This window comes from Vanacampus margaritifer, chromosome 4 (assembly GCF_051991255.1).
Source record: "Vanacampus margaritifer isolate UIUO_Vmar chromosome 4, RoL_Vmar_1.0, whole genome shotgun sequence".
Taxonomy (NCBI): Eukaryota; Metazoa; Chordata; class Actinopteri; order Syngnathiformes; family Syngnathidae; genus Vanacampus; species Vanacampus margaritifer.
This window is the reverse complement of record NC_135435.1, coordinates 18773952-18791292: the sequence shown is the minus strand read 5'-3', so window position 1 is coordinate 18791292 and position 17341 is coordinate 18773952. Positions and strand designations below refer to the sequence as shown.

Here is a 17341-nt window from a genome sequence, read left to right as displayed (position 1 = left end):
TTAAATGATGTCACGATTTACTGTGCTGGATATGTGTGTAGCTACAGTCGCAAGATTGATTGTATGTGTTGCTTCCTGTCAAACAAGACAAATAACGATATTTTCAAAACGTTTCTTTTCCCCAAGATGAATCCATTTATTGATCCTCTCCATGGGAAATGTGTTGTAGAAGCAGAGTGAAAGAGTGAAATCAGATCTAGGAAGATATTTATATTAAATAATAAAACAAAATCCATAATAAATTGCTGCTGCTAATTTGTCTTGGTAAGTACACACATAACCACGGATGAATATTGCGTAGTGTAAGTGCACTTATCAGACTGCTTCAGTTCATTCTCTATTGTAGAAAAGCTAACATGCGCATTGATAACAAGGCTAAAAGCAGAGTTCTTTTTTTGTCCCCCCCTCGTCTGATGCTTCTCTAAACAAGCAGCTCCAAGGACATGAAAAAGTACAATGGACATTTATGTCAGAAATATTTATGGTGGTTGTTATATGTGAGGTTAAAAAGGTAGCGGCACTCTCATGGTTTCTTCGAAGGTTTCTTCCGTTTAACCAGAAAGTTGCTACAACAACAGGAAACAATAAGATTAGGTTTGTGTTTCTACTTGCTTTTAGCAAGACAGTTTGCATGTACTGTTTCTTCATCACAATGTCATTCTGCTCTTGTGCCCAAAAGAAGTTGGATGACGTCTTAGTGAAAAGAGTACTTAAAGTACACCTCAACAATCTGCCACAAAAAAAAACACACAATAATTCTCAGTATTGATTGACACGGTCAGAGAGGTATTCATTTAACAATGTTTATTATTGCGATTGTTATCGGCAGTGTACTTTTTAACTTCATTCCACTGAGTGGTGTCTAATATTTGGTCCTTCTTATTTGCTGAAAAATGTTGATCACTCAAAAAACACTCTTCATGATACTACTCAATACTACAACCTACAAACACAACAATTCACTTATATAGCCTACATATTTTCTACGTTTCTGGCCGTACAAAAGAAAAAAAAGTGTTTCTATGTACAGTATGTAATGACATTTATTTTGGTAGAGATTTTCTGTTTAATCTCATTAAAATGTGCAGATGATACTTTTACCGCAAGTCCGCGTTCATATATTCGTTTACCATTTAACCACCGAACCACCAAATCCATTCCAATGGGTTACTATTTTGACTTTTGTTAAAAAACACATCATTGTCCAAAAATATAAACAGCCAATTTCACCATAATGCCAAATTGAGTGCACTCATGCAGTATTTTTTCTACTCCATATCTTGTCCAAAGTGCCTTACCAAGCTTCATATATTCACGTTTTTGAAAACATTAGAATGTAGCAAGCCGCAAATCTTTTTCTTTAAAGTTTAAAACAGCTTACTCCCACTTCCAGGACCCCTCGCCGCACACTGGCCTGTAGAACCAAGGGTGTTTTTGCTCAAATTTAAAATCCATCTTTGTCGTCGTACTAGCTAGCTAGTGTTAAGCTAACCTAGGAGGATTTGTCTCCAATTCAGCGTCCAAGTTTGCAAACTACTTTGTGCTAGGACGACGTTAGCCAACAGTGAAGTAATGACGAAGGTGCGTGTTAATACAATGTCTAGATGTTGCTTGAAAGTTTAATACAACGCTCATTATTTGCCATACAATATTTCCGAGCGTTTCCCTCTGGGACATGGCTATATCCTATGATTCACTGTCATTCATTGTCACTCATAAATGACCATTCTGATTCTGCATTTGTTTTTAACGGCCAATTTACATGTCAATTGGAGTCATCTCCGATCCGTGCTCAGCCTCGGTGTAGTCGTACGCAATCAATCAAATATAGAGTATAGCTTGAGTAAATGTTATCGGTTAAAGCAGATAGCATTAAAAGCATTCATTGCAGGTGTTAAAAAAGGAAGAGGGGGCTTCTGCGGAAGGCATTGTTTTTGTGAGGCTGACATTGACATATTGTTATTTTATTTGCTCTGCCAGTATCGTAGACACATGATATCATTTACATTTGGTGTGTTGAGGATTCCGCGACTGGTTGCTGTGTGAGTGTCAAAGCAATGATGCAGGGGCTCTCACTGCCCACGCACTTACTGACAATACCCTGTTGCCTTTATTGCTCCACAATAGAAAGGCAGACAGCTGGCATACAAAAAACAAAAATACACGCACGCACACACACATACACGCACGCCTACATTGACAGCATGTATCCAAAGGATGGTGTCACACACCTCTGCAGTAGTCTTTGCCTCGAGCAGTGTGTGTGTGTGTGTGTGTGTGTGTGTTTGACGGACAGGCCGTCCCTGTGCTCAGACACATACTGTAAGATTCTTGTCACATTGTATTACACTGTCTGTGTTTGTGGGTCTGGTTTGTGTCTAGAAGTCAGCGTGTGGCTGCGGAGACCCGCCCGCCCTCATGATACTGGCCACTCTTGTCAGGAGGAGACAAAGAGCTGCAGGGCGAGTGAGATAGAAGGACGTGGAATGTTATTTTCTCTTCAAAAATTCCCTTTCTTAACTTTTCATTGATGTTACACCAGCAGTCTTAGGCAAATTGCCACCTACCCACCCCATTGTATTATTATTATTGAGCCACATCTTATACTCTAAAAACAGTTGGGTCAAAAATAACCCAACTATGGGTCAAAAATGGGTCTTTCGGTATAAAACTCACAAATATTGGTCAGATCCTTTACTTGGGTAATTTTATATAAAACAACCCAGAAAGTCGAGTCAAATTGACCCATAAACCGTAATGGTCCTTTTTTTTTTTTTTTATCCATAATTGGGTTACTTTTGACCCAACTGTTTTTAAAGTGTAATACCAATCTCGTTTTAGATCAAATTGTAAGGTACAATACACCTGCTCGTTTCAATGTTGACTTTAAATTGACACCGAGCACCGCCGTAGCCAGTTTTCTTCAACCCAAATCAGCGCACGAACACATTCCGCAATCTCGTTTTGTCTCTCGAACGTTCGAGTCAGGATGTTTTGTGCGCTTTGATGCGCCGACACAAGCACTCAAAATGATGGTAGTGTAACTGCTCCACTGAGTGCGTCTGGTCTGTTGTTGGCCCTCTCCTGGGACTCCAGCCCATGAGCTTTCCCTATTCTCCTCTGAGGCCTAACTGTTAATTAGAAGCTGATCTGTGGAATGAATAGCCGTTAATGTGTGTGCGCGTGTGTTTGTGTGCACGCGCGCATGTGTGTGCATGCACCACAGTGTGTTTCAGCTCTCCTTTTCTAATTAACAGGCAGAACAGTCATCCTCAAGTCCTCCTCTCCTTCAGTCTTTTTTTTTTTTTACTCTTTCTAACCTTTCTGCCCTTCCTACATCACTCACTTCCTCTTAGCTTTTTTCTTTTCGTTCACTCACTTTTCACTGATGAATGTCTCCTAAGCTGTATCTATTAAGAAAAAACCTGTTTGAACCTGTATTGTGATTGTTTGGACACACTAATAGCACAAATTACAACAATTTTAAATAGTCTTGTCTAGTTAAATGTGTAAATTACATAGACAAAATGGACATAATAATGTTTTGAGTGCCTTGTTTGTTTTTTGGATTGTATTCTTTCAAAGACAAATGTTACTGCCATTTATCATCGGCATGGTGTTATTACCATTCACCAATGGAAGCACAGACTACCAGATTTTTTTTTTCCTTCCTGGAATCATCCAGTCATCATTGTCAATGATTATTATTATTGTTGCTGCTCTCGTTAACCCCGAACCCCCCATCCCCACTCCCCACTTTCGTCCTTCCTCATGGGCCGCTAATTAGTGAACCACCAGGCTTCCTGCTCTGTCTCCCTCTGTTGGTCATTTTTCATGTTTCTCAGACAGGTTATGACTGTGTACACAAATTCCTTGTCTGTTTTTTACGTCCTTGTCAATAAACCTTATTCCGTTACTATTTGTAATCTTAATAATGATAGCATGTGAATATCTTTGTTCAACATCTGAATCGTATTTGACATCTATGAAATTGCTGTATGGTGATCAGTTGGTATAACTGACCAATCACAGTTTCTGCAGTACACTTCATTTGATTGCAACATTTCAAAATGTTTACTGTTCACATTGAAACCACAGCAAAACGTTTGCTAAACATTTCTAACTTGTCTGTTTACTGTCCTTTTGCTTGTAGCCCGTACCTGTGGCAGCAACTTACGGGGACCCAGAGGGATCATAACATCTCCTAACTACCCTGTCCAATATGAGAACAATGCTCACTGTGTCTGGGTAATCACTGCACTGGATTCTGCAAAAGTGAGTTATTACCCCGTTTTTACAGTCTTTAAACGTGTTCATTGCAAATTCTGGAATTTCACATTGTTACTCTCCAAATTTGAACCGTGAAGCAAAGTCCTTTATTTTTGCTAATGACCGAAAACATTTGGTCTTGAAATAAACCATCGAATATGATAGTTGGTATCATTTTTTCAAGTACAAGTCTGGATCTGATGCACAACTTGTTTGAAGCCACACATTTTTCAAATGAGCAAAAGTAGTGGAGCATGTGAACATGTGTTTTAATCCCAAGTGTTTCCTATTACATTGATCACTAGTCAATATTTGGATTTTACCGTTGGAGGCTAATTTTATATTAAAGAAACTTTGTACAGTTTGTCACTTTTTTACTCGCGACTGCCACCTCTGGCCCAAAGTGTAGCAGCAGTATTTGTGTCAGGCTTGTTCATGTACGTGCACGATCTTAAATGCACGCCACATGACATTACCCTCCACCACTCCACCCCTCCCCCAAAGAAACTGTGGCATGTACGGGGTCTGCACACTCTACTATAAAGGAAAGATAAAAGCTGATAGGTGCAGTCAGAGTAAAACAGTCAGGGCTCTTTGTACTCATCTGGGTATTGGTGGAGCACGCATGATGTCGAAAAAGCTTTAATATTACCTTTTTAAACAGCACAATGAACTTTTAATACTAACAAATATGAAAATTGGACATCTGTATTTAATAAGCAGTTCTTAAGGTGAGATAAGATGGAAAATCAATTACAGCCATTGTGCAAGCAATGGCCAGAATCAATATAACATTTGGAAAGCCCGAGATAAAGGTAACAAGATTTAGCCAACAAGTAGCTCAAAGAAAACAGCATGCATTGATAACCAAAAGCTTGTGAGAGCTGTAAAGACTGCCCAATAAGCAACAACTTCTAGAGGGCAAGAGTGAAGGTAACAAAGTCTATAATTTGCGGAATACTTTTGGGACCAGCGTAGAAATGCTGCATCAAAGATTAATAGGAAGGTCAGGGTGGAATTGGTCAAAAAAGTATAGAGTATGTGACATGTTATTTTTTTAAATACTACTTATTTATTTATTTTGTAATTATTTTTTGTGTGCAATTGCACATCCACTACAGTAGGTGGCAGTGGTGCTCTCGTTGTCAGAGAGTGTGCAAGGAGTATTATCTCAAAATGATCAACATTTTTATTGTCAAATGCTACTATTTATAGTCACAAGAGAGAGTTGTGTGGCACAAATTATTTTCTTCTTCCTGGGTGGGATGGGATTGTAACAAAAATAATAAAATTTAGAAATGTTGTATATTATTAGATATACTGTATAGAGCAAACTCTTCATTGTGCACGGAACTGCATTACGGATTCATATCCTTAAACAACACTAAACTCCTGTCTTGCACTGACTTATGGCTAATGGGTGTAGGAGGAAGAGGAGAGTAAGAGTTGCCCAAGAAGATGCACGCCTTAGGGCAGTGCGTAGATGCTGATGGTGGATACACCACACCCAGGGCCAAAGTTTGGAATCGAGCTGAAGGGGGAGATGATGGATGACTTTCTTGGCGAACACAACTTCGGGGCTTGATCCTCCTTCTCTTTGTCCTCACACATCTTTTGCATTGACATGACAGCTTTGCCAAAGACATCCTGGGGTGTTATTGGAGTGTCAAGGAGAATCTCCTTCTTGCTTGACAGGATTGTGAGGTGCAGCCACCAGGCTTATTCTTGCACGAAACACCACTGAGGAACTTGTTGGTAGATCGACTCGTCGGCGCGTTATTTAGACAGTCTCGCATGATCACAAGGCCAACACTGAATTCCTTTAAGAAATATGGTTCATTCTCCACATGAGCGTCAGGGTCTTTAGGTGGCCTTGGTTTAAGCTACTGTTATGATATTGTTATCCTGAGGTGTCTGGCTGGGCGAAGTGCATGGAAACGGACTCTTGCTGATAGTAGTAGTTAACGTCAGCTTGGGAGACATTGCCACTTGTTTCTTCTAAGTGTTGCCACTTAATTTGATTAGTGTTAAAGTAACCTGTCTCTACATTCAAGTGCCCTAGCGTGTGTTCAGTGTCAGGCTAGTAAAAGTCCTCGTAAAGGGACTATACACCACCCATGTGCACTGGTTGAGCTTTATGCTCAAGTAGGGGATAGTTTCAAAAGATACAGTTTGAAATTTTGGTTCGAATCAAAATATTGTCACTGATTTTTACTGGCTGGCATTTATTAATTTCACGGTTTCGCTATTGTTGATTCGGGGGGATTGTATTGTTATCGCTATTCTTTATCACCAGAAAAACGGAATCACTATTGAATATTGTAATTATTACCGTAAAATCCTGTGAATAACGAGCACCCGTATATAATGTGCTCCCTAAAATTACCCTTAAAAAGCTTCTTTTTTTTTAATCATTACTTGTGTATAATACGGTTCCCTGATTCACTGGTCTCCTTTATTAACAGAGTGAATAATATGAATGAATAAATATTCCAGACATTCCAATAAACTGTAAATGTATTTAAATCCAGGTTACAAACTATAAAATATTGTTTATTTTGTTGTATTTTATTATATTACTTTGTATTAAGCTATTTATTTGTATTTCTTGTTTGCTTTTAAATCACTTTAACTGTAACTGCTTTTAAATGTTGCGCTTTTAATTACAGTATGTGGAAGCATATTGAGTTATCTTGTGTATGAAATGTACTATAAATCAGAGTTTCTTTTTTCTTTTTTTTTCCTTTTTTACACCCCCTAGGTACTGCCTAGATAGATAATCCCACGTGTTGCGATTTACTGTTGAATGACACACACACACACACACACACACTACATATTGAAGTGCAGGATCTGTACTGAGATTCCATTAATCTAAAGGTAACAAGAATGGTCATGAATGAATCAACACCAAACTGCACACCTGCATATGCCTGAAGTTTAAATCCTTTTTTGTAATCTATTCACTAACAAACAAATCAGAGGTAAGGAATGTTCCGATGGTGGTTATTGAACTGCACTTAAATATACAGTACTGTGAGTTACTGTTTTTACCCCCCCAAATTAATTTAACATGAAAATGAGTACTTTGATCATCATTCTATTTTCTTGATGGTTAAAGCGGCTCAGAGTTGATCATTCAATATTCGTAAAGATAACAGTGGACTGCAGCACCCACACATCAGTACGGTCTAGTGCAGAGCCAGGTGGAGTGTTGTTCCTTCTTCCTGATGATTCTCCATTGCTGAGCTCAAGGTCACCACACCTCCACAATTTTGTGAAGGCAGCTTTGTTGAGTCATTGTTGTATCTGCATGAATAATTCATAGACCTTCAGTACAACATCTCAAGCCTTTCCAGTTTCACTCACACTATTATCTTCTCTTCATGTCTGATCACATATCCCATCTCTTCTCCCCTGTCCCTGCTCTCTACTTGTTCCCGTCCCCGTTCCCATTACTATGTACTTGCCTCATTTTCTCTAACCCCTCCTTTATCCTCCGCCCATCCCTCCATCTTCTGCACCACTCCTTTTTCATCTGCATATTCCCACTTCTTCTTTTTTTTTCTTCCCCTTAGCCCACTGAACATAGCGTAAGTAGAGAGAGGGAACACAAAATGAGAGTAAGATGGCACTGAGCTCATTTAAGAAGAAAGAGGCTGAAAGTGTGGATGAGCCAAAACGAGGCTAAGTGTTCGGCCAACTACTTCATGCAAGGAAAGTGAGCAGCCAAATGGAAAACAAACTGCATTTCCATGCAAGTATGGTTGACTGGAGAAGTTGATAGAGATGCTTTTACAGATGATGGAAAATTGAGTCAATCCATATTTTGAGTCAGCGATGGATTATGGCTAAAAAACAGTTAAATATATTTCAGTGTGCTCACCCTCCACCACAAGTTGTTTCATGAAAAACTGTTTCTGGGAGTATTTGTTGTCCAGATCAGCTTCATGAGAAATCAGTGTGATTACAGACAACAAAACAAAGCAACTTCAGTGTACTGATGAACAAAAAAAGACAAGACAAGCAAGCAAAAAATAAATGTTAATACAACAAAGTGCAAGCAGAGCATTTGGAGAACATCACACCATTTACGCTTCTAAACCCGAAATCACTTACACCCATTATGTTCGACATAAGGGGCACAGATCCTTGCACTCCCTTCTCGACGGCACCAACATAAACAACTTTGCTGAGTTTCATCAGTAATCTTCTCTGCTCTGTCCTCAAGGATTTTGATCATTCTTTCTTTGTGTTCAAATGGGTGAACGAGAGTCAAAAAAATCAGGTACTGTTCTGTGTGGGTAGGTTTTCTGTTGACCTCAATTTTGCGGCTTCTGTCTGTCCCTGCCCACACTTGGCAGTCCAAAAATGGGAATGCATTCACTTCACGAGTGACATCATCAGTATGCATTCACATTTGCAGGCGAAACCTTTTGCTAAGTAGTGTGGAACTTGCCTGCCCAGCAAGTATGAAAATGAGTCTTAAATACAGTGTCTGCTTGTTCTCACAGTGATACCGACTGGTACTTAATGTTTGACACTATTGTAACATAGGTTCACAGGCACCAATAGTAGCAATAATTTAACTGTTCAAGACTGGAAACAACACCACTTTCGCTATTTGGCCATATTGTCGTCTTGTTTATACAATAATGTGTTTTTTTCTTTTAAGACAATAAAGCGTGTACAGGCGCTCCCCTACTTACGAACGAGTTACGTTCCGAGCGATCGTTCCTAAGGTGAATTTGTTCGTAAGTTGCTTCAGCGCTATATTTTGCTTCAGCGCTATATTTTGTATTATAATTTATGTTTAAAGCCTATATAAGTATATTGAAGGTTTATATAAGTATGTTTAAGGCTTGTATAAGTAACCTGTATTGGTTTGTACTGAAAAAAACATTTAATAAAATGGAGAGAATATGTACAGTGCTGTACTGTACTACGTATGTTAGAGAAAGAGAGCGAGAGACACACACAATATGTACATGTACGTAATAAGATAAATAAAATGAAGTTTAACTTACTTTTGGAAGATGTACTCGATGCTTAAGGAGATGATGGAGGAGGAGGAAGAGGAGGATTTTATATCATGAGAGGGTCTTCGTCGTCGCTGGAATCGGCTTCAAAAGTTATTTCCTGCTTCATGGGGACCGGCGTTTCTTCCTCTTCCTCCTCGACACGTTGCTGAGCCTCCAATGAGCTCTCACAGCGCCAAGCGTCGGTATTAGCGGCGGAAAGAAGCACTACTCGGAAAAAGGCGCGCATACAAAATCGAACTTACAGCATCTCTTTCCGAACATTTTTCGACACACTGTACGCGCAGAAATGTTCATATGTACCGTTGTTCGTAACTCGAATGTTCGTAAGTAGGGGAGCGTCTGTATTTACATTTGTATTGTACGTATGTATTTAAAATTAACCGATTAAAGAGGCATGATAACACAGTCAAGCATTATACTTTAACTACAGCAAAGAAGTTTGGGAAACACCGTCTCTCTTTTACCGACACGCCACATAGTTTGTTTATTTTGTGGAGGGGGGGGCTTAGCTCATTGGTAGCGCGCTTGTCCACCAACCCAGTGGTTGTGGGTTGTAATTGAAACGTTCAATGCCATCCCTGCTTCAGACATTTAAACTCGCATGAATATGTGTAGCCTTGGTCATGATTGATGGCACCTGCTATGTCTATTACTCTTAGTAAATCAACATATTATGAATGTGCTATAATGACAGATTATTAGCTGCTACAGCTACTGACATTTACAGAGTGTGTTGGCATACACGCTCGGAGACAAGGACAGACACAAATAAAAGGATTGACTAATCATTTAAATGAATGCTAGAACATAATGTACATTGTGGCAGTTCTTATTCACAATCCTGTATGTATATATGGGCAACACACGCTTAGGCAAGCTTAACAAAGGCATTGACCGGGTGTTGTATATTGCTTTATCAGTAAATGGTGATGAGTTTTCTGGTGTGAGTTTAATCCGCCAGTTGGAGTGACTTGGTTGGTTTATTTATTTATTTTTTTTTAAACAATGGAAATGCCTTTTTTAACTCAATTGTTATGTCAATTTAGTTAAAGCTCAACTCAACTTTGCTCATTGCTTATTGCAATTTTGCTAAAAAAAAAAAAAAAAAAGAGCTGTACATATATGATAAAAGACAATTAAAATAATAAATCAATCATAAAAAGAACTAAACAGGCCTACATTCTATCTTCTATTGCTCCCTCGACGTAAACAGGAAGTGCAGTTTTAGGACTGTACTTATTTCAACCAAATTCATGTAAGCTTCGCTATCCCTGGTGGTTAGTTTGTGTCTTAGTTAAAAGTAGTGATGGGAAAATGAAGCTTCATGAAGCACTTACGATACTTTTTGACTCCTCAAGATGGCACTCATGAGTCAAAGATGCAATGCAAATGTAATCCATTTTTATTGCACTTGCCTTCATCTTTAAACCAAGAGCACCATCTAGAGGAGTCCAAAAGTATCGCAAATGCTTCATGAAGCTTTATTTTGCCATCACTAGTTAAAAGGATTACACAAAAACTTCACCACTGATTTCTAGGAACCTCTGTGGCCAGCCGACAAGATCTTCTAGCCACCAGCTATTTGCAAACTAACAGGAGGCTCCTCGGACGGGCGCCAGGCTCATCCGCTGCTTCACCTCGCTTGGAGTTGTGTGGGAGTTTAGGGCCGCATAGCAAAGACACATCAGGGAAAGTCGGACGTTTATTAGATACGGGCAGCACACGTCGTTCAGTCTTTGGCACATGCTACATTACATAAATTTGGGCACATACTTCCTGCTTACAGAGCTTTGCGTTCCAGCATTATTACAGTAGTCTGAATGACATTTTTAGAGTGCAGGCATAGCTAGCGAGCTAACTGCGTGATGTGGTGGTACAAATGGGCCAAGCGCTGTAATTATTCAAAGTAGGCTACTCACTCACTTCTTATATTGTGGTGACCTATGCTGGATCCCGATGTGCATCATTGGTTACCGTTGTAGCCACGCCCCCCAAAAATCTGGAAAACTGAAAGGATTAAAAAAAATTGCTTGATGCTATATCTACAGTACCAGATAGTTTTCAATCTGCGTATGTTTTCTCTGAATTCACTTTACACGGTCTTTACATGTTGATTTACCCGTTCTTAGTAGAACCGTCAGATCCCAAAGTACTTAATATTTTAGTAAAATTAATCAGTCTCACTGTGTCAATCAAACCCAAACTTTACCCCAGCTCTTGAAACAGATCGCATTAGCCAATGCTAAAGTTCAATGTATGTCTCAAAATAGGAAGAACATTTCCTTAACAAACTGCCCCAAAATAATACAACATCCAAATTAATTGCAGTGTGCCCCATCTAACCTTTCTAATCACAGTCATTTTATTCATTGAGTTCAGATACCATTAATCTGGTGGTAGATCCAATTTTCAAGTTGCAGGGAAAACACTTTCAAGACTTAATTTTTCCTTTACCGTTATGACTTTTTCTTGTAAATAACACAATCCTATATTGTGAATAATGCTGTGATTATAATGGTAATATTTTGCAAAAAATCCTCTGTGGGCATAATCAAAATTACTTTTCCTGATGAGTAAACACATCTTCCTAAAGCTGTGAAGTGCGTTTCCCAGGAAGAAATGCTCCCTTGGACCCTGTGTGATCCGTCGGAGAAAGACGGCGCTGAAAGGGCCAGAGGAGATAATAAAGTATTCAAAAGAGGGGAAATGAGCGCGTATTAAGATGAATAACAATCATCTTTCTGTCTACCTCTCTTTTCTTTCCTCGGAATTTCATTGTCCCTTGTCGTCGTCTCTGGCTGTATTCCACATGACTTATTTTGTCAATGCTATGTAAAGGCAGAGACAAATGATGCTATTGACGTGTGTGTTCCTTTTTGTTACCTTTTTATGTTGCTTAATGTTTAGATAGTCTATAAGTAGCGATGCCTGCTTTGCTTTGGTTCTCCTTTTTCAGTGATTTGACGGTGTTTTAAGAAATGTTTTAAAAGCTCTCCTAAGAATTAGAGTTAGAAGAAATCTTATTCATGAACTAGACAAAGTGCAATTTTCGCAAAAATTGCGTATAGGAATGCTGAAAATGCTGAACTGTGCCACCGAGCGGTATCAGAGAGCTGGCAATGACGATAAGTTGGACTGTATGAATGGAAGTGGGCGTGGAAAGAGGGACAATGTCTGTCCCATTGAAAATGAATGGGGAAAAGTTGATATTTAACGTTGAATTGTGCGAAATACTGTAAGTAATGTGGACTCCGACGATATATACCCCGGGGGGGAGGGGCGGGAATTTTTGAAGCAAATTTGAATGGTGTAAAATCGGTAGTATTATGTTGGAGTTGTTACACGGCAAAAAAGTGCGGAGAATAAAAAGTGCCTGATATTATAATAATAATAATAATAATAATAATAATAATAAAGGTTAGAAACAACATATGTGTGAATAATACAGCATTCCCACAACTAATTTTCAACACCCACATGGGAAAAAAACATGTTTGTGGGGCAAATACTGCATTATCGTTGCATTTTTTATGAAGTATGTGTTGTAGTTAGATTCATAATTTTATTTATCACCGAAGTTGTGCATACACTCTAAATTAACCACACTATGGAATTTTACGTTTAAAAAAATGGAAGTGCAAATAGTTAAAAATTGAAGTAACTTCAGGAAAAGAGGACACATGGGACGTATGCATGTGTGTGTGTGTGTGTGTGTGTGTGTTGGTGTGCGCGTGTCAGTCACTGGATTCATCAGTATCAAGAAGATAATTATTTTGTTTAAGTCTGAGCCATGCTTGACTGCTCACAGGCGTAACTCATTAGGTGTCTAATCATTGCTGCCTTTTTCCCAATGAATACATATCAATGTGTGCGGGTGTGTGCGTGTGTGTGGTTCTCTGCTATTACACATTTGGTCACTTTCATTCATGGATCATTTATTTCCTCACTGTCGTCACAAGTCAGGACACATTAAGTCAAATTTGATCTAATGCGGACATTGAGGTCAATGACCACGAAAAGAAGGCAGCATTTCTTAAAAATTTCATTCAAAAAAATGATAATTGACCTACTGAAGTTGTGTTGTGCAGCTCATTTACGTACATATGTTATTTTACCATGGTTAAAATTAGTTTTTAATTACAAATTACAAAACAGATTTCCCCAATGTAATTAATATGAACAATGACCCCGTGATTAAAAACCTCGCATTTGAGATACCGTGGGTTCAAATCTCAGCTCAGGGACACCTGTGTGAGGATTTCATTTTCTCCCGAGGCTTCCTCCCACATTCCCAAAACAGATTTGAGCAATCATAAAAGATTGTCAACATATGTTGCCTTTCTTGGAGACAAATACTTCATATTTGACACAAACACGCTGTAAGAGACAAGAGTGGCATTCCTCGCTTTAGCATTTTAACTTAAGGTGCCAGATTTACCACTCACTGTTCTCTGTGATGAAAATAAACACAACATCACTTACTGTAGATATCACAGCGTGGAACATTTCTACAACACAGAACTTTGCCCCAAAAACATAAGCAAACTTGTTGCCAAAAGAATTGTCTTATTTCCATTCTGGCAAAATGGCATACGACCAATGTTGACATGTTTTGATTCAGAGGTGTTCTAAATTTTGCTGATAAGCTTTTTATTATTATTATTATTATTATTATTATTATTATTATTATTATTATTAATTCATTTATTAATTTATTTCATGTTTTGGCATTTTTTTTAATATTTAAAGATGACATTTGTATACTTTTAGGAGATTGCTATTAAGTTATTTAAAGTTGTCTCATGTCTGTTTCAGTTCCTGCAGCAACAACAACAACAAAAAAAATGCTTAGTGTTGACCCGAAACCTAAAGTGGACTTTGTTATGCCCGTTGTGCGATTGATTTTTAACACCCTTGCTCCAAATTGTCAATCAGTATGAATTAAAGCAAAAAAAAAAAAAAAAAAGTCCACCTAAATTTGCTCCTGTGACAGTAAGCTAGCTGAGGCTGTGACGTTGTTTTAAATACACGCTGTGTAGGTTTCTTACAGTAACAGTAGCGAGTGGCAATACACAGCTAGAATAATGTGTTTTGAAGACTATTTACTCATTTAATATGCCAAACTGTTGTTTCTTGTGAAGATAGTTGAGTCACCTGCCACCACACAATCGAGTCAAAGAAATAAACGCTTGATCAATGGCGGAAATCTTTTAGGTCGTATGTTCGCTTTTCTCAGTTAAATCTGTGAAACAAGACTTTTGTCAAACAAATCCTCTTTTGTTTAAGTTAGTGTTTCTTTGGTACACCACAGCCATTTATCTTTCTATTTTTTTTATAGAAGATGTGTTGTGTGGATGTGTGGGTTACATGCCATTAAATGCACTAAGTGCCTTCACTGCTGCCTCCCCCCTATCAAGTGTGCAACCAGAGTGGCTGATTGGATGCAGTTTTATGAGCTGTGACTTGGTGGCAATTTTTGGAGCATCTAATATCCCTATTTAGTAAATTTGGGAAAGCATTTCCGTTGCTTCATTGTGACAATGCAGCACACAAGTGAGATTGAATAATGTTTGCAACACTGTGTTTGAAACAAGAAACAACATGCAGGCCACATCACCGTCACTGCGGTTTCTCACATTGACTGATCAGAACACACCACTAAAGTGTGAAGTAAATAATCATCCCTGGGCTCATAATGGCATCCCCTAATAGCACTCTAATTAGCACATTAGCTCAATTCAAAGCTTTTAGCTATTCTGGGTTTTGACTGTATTTTCCATCTGACAGACCATAATTTAGGGAATTAGCTCTGTCTGGCACCCTCATCCTCTCACCCATAATCTTCTATGAGAGGGAGGTGGAAATGGGGTTATGTTCCTCGGTGAGGGATTTTTTTGTGGAAACATTAAATATTATATACATTCTAGGGGTATCAAAATGAGTGTGTTCATTTTTTTTTTTTTATGCGCAATTAATGACCACCCCTGACTTGGAAAACCTTTACTGGGGGAATTCCAGTCACACGTCCACACGTCAAAATTTAGTAGACGTAAATGTGATAATAATGCATATATTTGTGAAGTGTATTTTACAATTTAAAAAATGTGCAAAATTTCACAAGTTCATGTTAAAGATTAGCGAGCTCTTTATATTAAAAGACAACTGCACTGAGCTGTCACCAATGTCTTACAAATGCAATTATGTCATCTAGTGGCAGAAAAAAAGGACCTCAACACAAATCACTATTACACTCGTTTTTTTACAGTACATCTTTTTGATTTTAACTCAATTTTATGAATTATTATGAAATTACTGTATGACTAAAAGATGCAGCCATATTTCTATTAAACACCGTTTCCACTTATATGTTAACAAAAGTATAAAAACTTAAGAATTAAATATAAAAAATAAAAAATTTAGAACAGATATAAAATTTGTAAAAAAAATAATAATGAGTTAACTATTGAAGTCATGCGATTAATTACGATTAAAAAATTTAATCGCCTGACACGCCTCATACATTGAAATGTAATAGGGTTATGATAATTGCAAAACATCATATGTAAAGATAGGAATGCAGATAGAAATTTTCCTGTTACATCACAAATGTTTAATTGGCTGGCAACCGGTTCAGGGTGTACCCCGCCTACTGCCCGAACCCAGCTGGGATAGGCTCCAGCACCCCCACGATCCTTGTGAGGAATAAATAGTCGAGAAAATGGATAGATGCATCACAATTGTCCCTGTTCAATTCCTCAGACACAGTTTACACTTTTATTATTCCAAACATTCCAGTCAACAGCACTCCACGGTCACCTCCACAAGAGAGTTCTTTTACTAAACAGTAGTCAGTTGCTTCTTCAATATTCAAATCAAAGGTCACCTTGGGGCAATACCACACCAAATAAAAATGGAACATCTGGGTGCATGCGAGGTTCGGCCACTATCTTTTATGCTGCTCTTTTCATTATTCATTTCCTAACCATCCGGTGCCTTTTCATGTCAGATTCATTTGTCAGATCGCAGGACAACAGCTCAGGCACAATGACAAATTCTCAGCATTTAGAACTCTTGTGTTTGATAAAGTAATTGTTTTACAGTGCAGTTTTTTTAATAATGACCTTGCCACGTCATCTGTAAGGAAAGCAATCCTCCCGTGGCCAGATCTCAAGTTAGTCGCTCAAACTTTCTCGTCTTTCATCTTTTGTCTCTGCTGGGGTGACATCCGCTGAATGCGCCAGCTTGTCTGGTGACACTGGTCATCAATTATGAATGTCAATCACTGTGATTAGATTTTAATGCCGTTACATTAAAGCCCTCTGTTCCACTCCGTTCTTTTTGGTGCAAATCGCATTCAACGAGTCCCCGGTACCTTTATGAAACATATCTTTTATGCTTTATTTAGGGTTAGGTGTTTAACTTAGAGACAGTTTCATTAGCTCAGTACAAAATGAGCTGTATCAAAAATGTTACCACTACAATGCTTAGTTTTCGTTGACATTGTGAGAGGCATTCACTTAATGTTGTGGCTGTCTTTTGGTGCACCATTGCTTCTGTTTCCCTTCTCATCTTGCCTAATAACTAATAATTTTTAAAGAACTTCAATCATCATAAATTGTTCCATTTTTTTCAAAGAAAATTATTTATTTTCACATTGTTCTCCAAAAAGCATAAAAAAGCGACAAGATGACGGGAGGCATGTTTTTTTTTATTTTACATCACTTTAATTCAGCAAAAATATTTATACCTTGGACAAACAAATTGTTTTTTATCTTTTAGCTGGAAATAATACAAGTAATTGAACATACAGACGCTCCCCAACTTACGAACGAGTTACGTTCCGAGCGATCGTTCGCAAGGTGAATTTGTTCGTAAGTTGCTTCAGTGCTATATTTTGTATTATAATTTATGTTTAAAGAGAATACGTACAGTACTGTACTACGTATGTTAGAGAGAGAGAGCGAGAGACACACACAGTATGTACATGTACGTAATAAGATAAATAAAATGAAGTTTAACTTACTTTTGGA

At 38.2% G+C, this 17341-nt stretch overlaps 1 protein-coding gene across 1 annotated transcript in view; it reads left to right on the top strand.

Moving 5' to 3' along the window:
* Window positions 1–17341, top strand: part of LOC144050301 (CUB and sushi domain-containing protein 1-like) — a 414568-nt gene that overhangs the window by 242976 nt on the left and 154251 nt on the right. The window contains exon 11 of the mRNA XM_077563425.1: window positions 4154–4275. Coding sequence (XP_077419551.1) covers window positions 4154–4275 — 122 coding nt within the window. The remainder of the gene's footprint in view (window positions 1–4153; window positions 4276–17341) is intronic.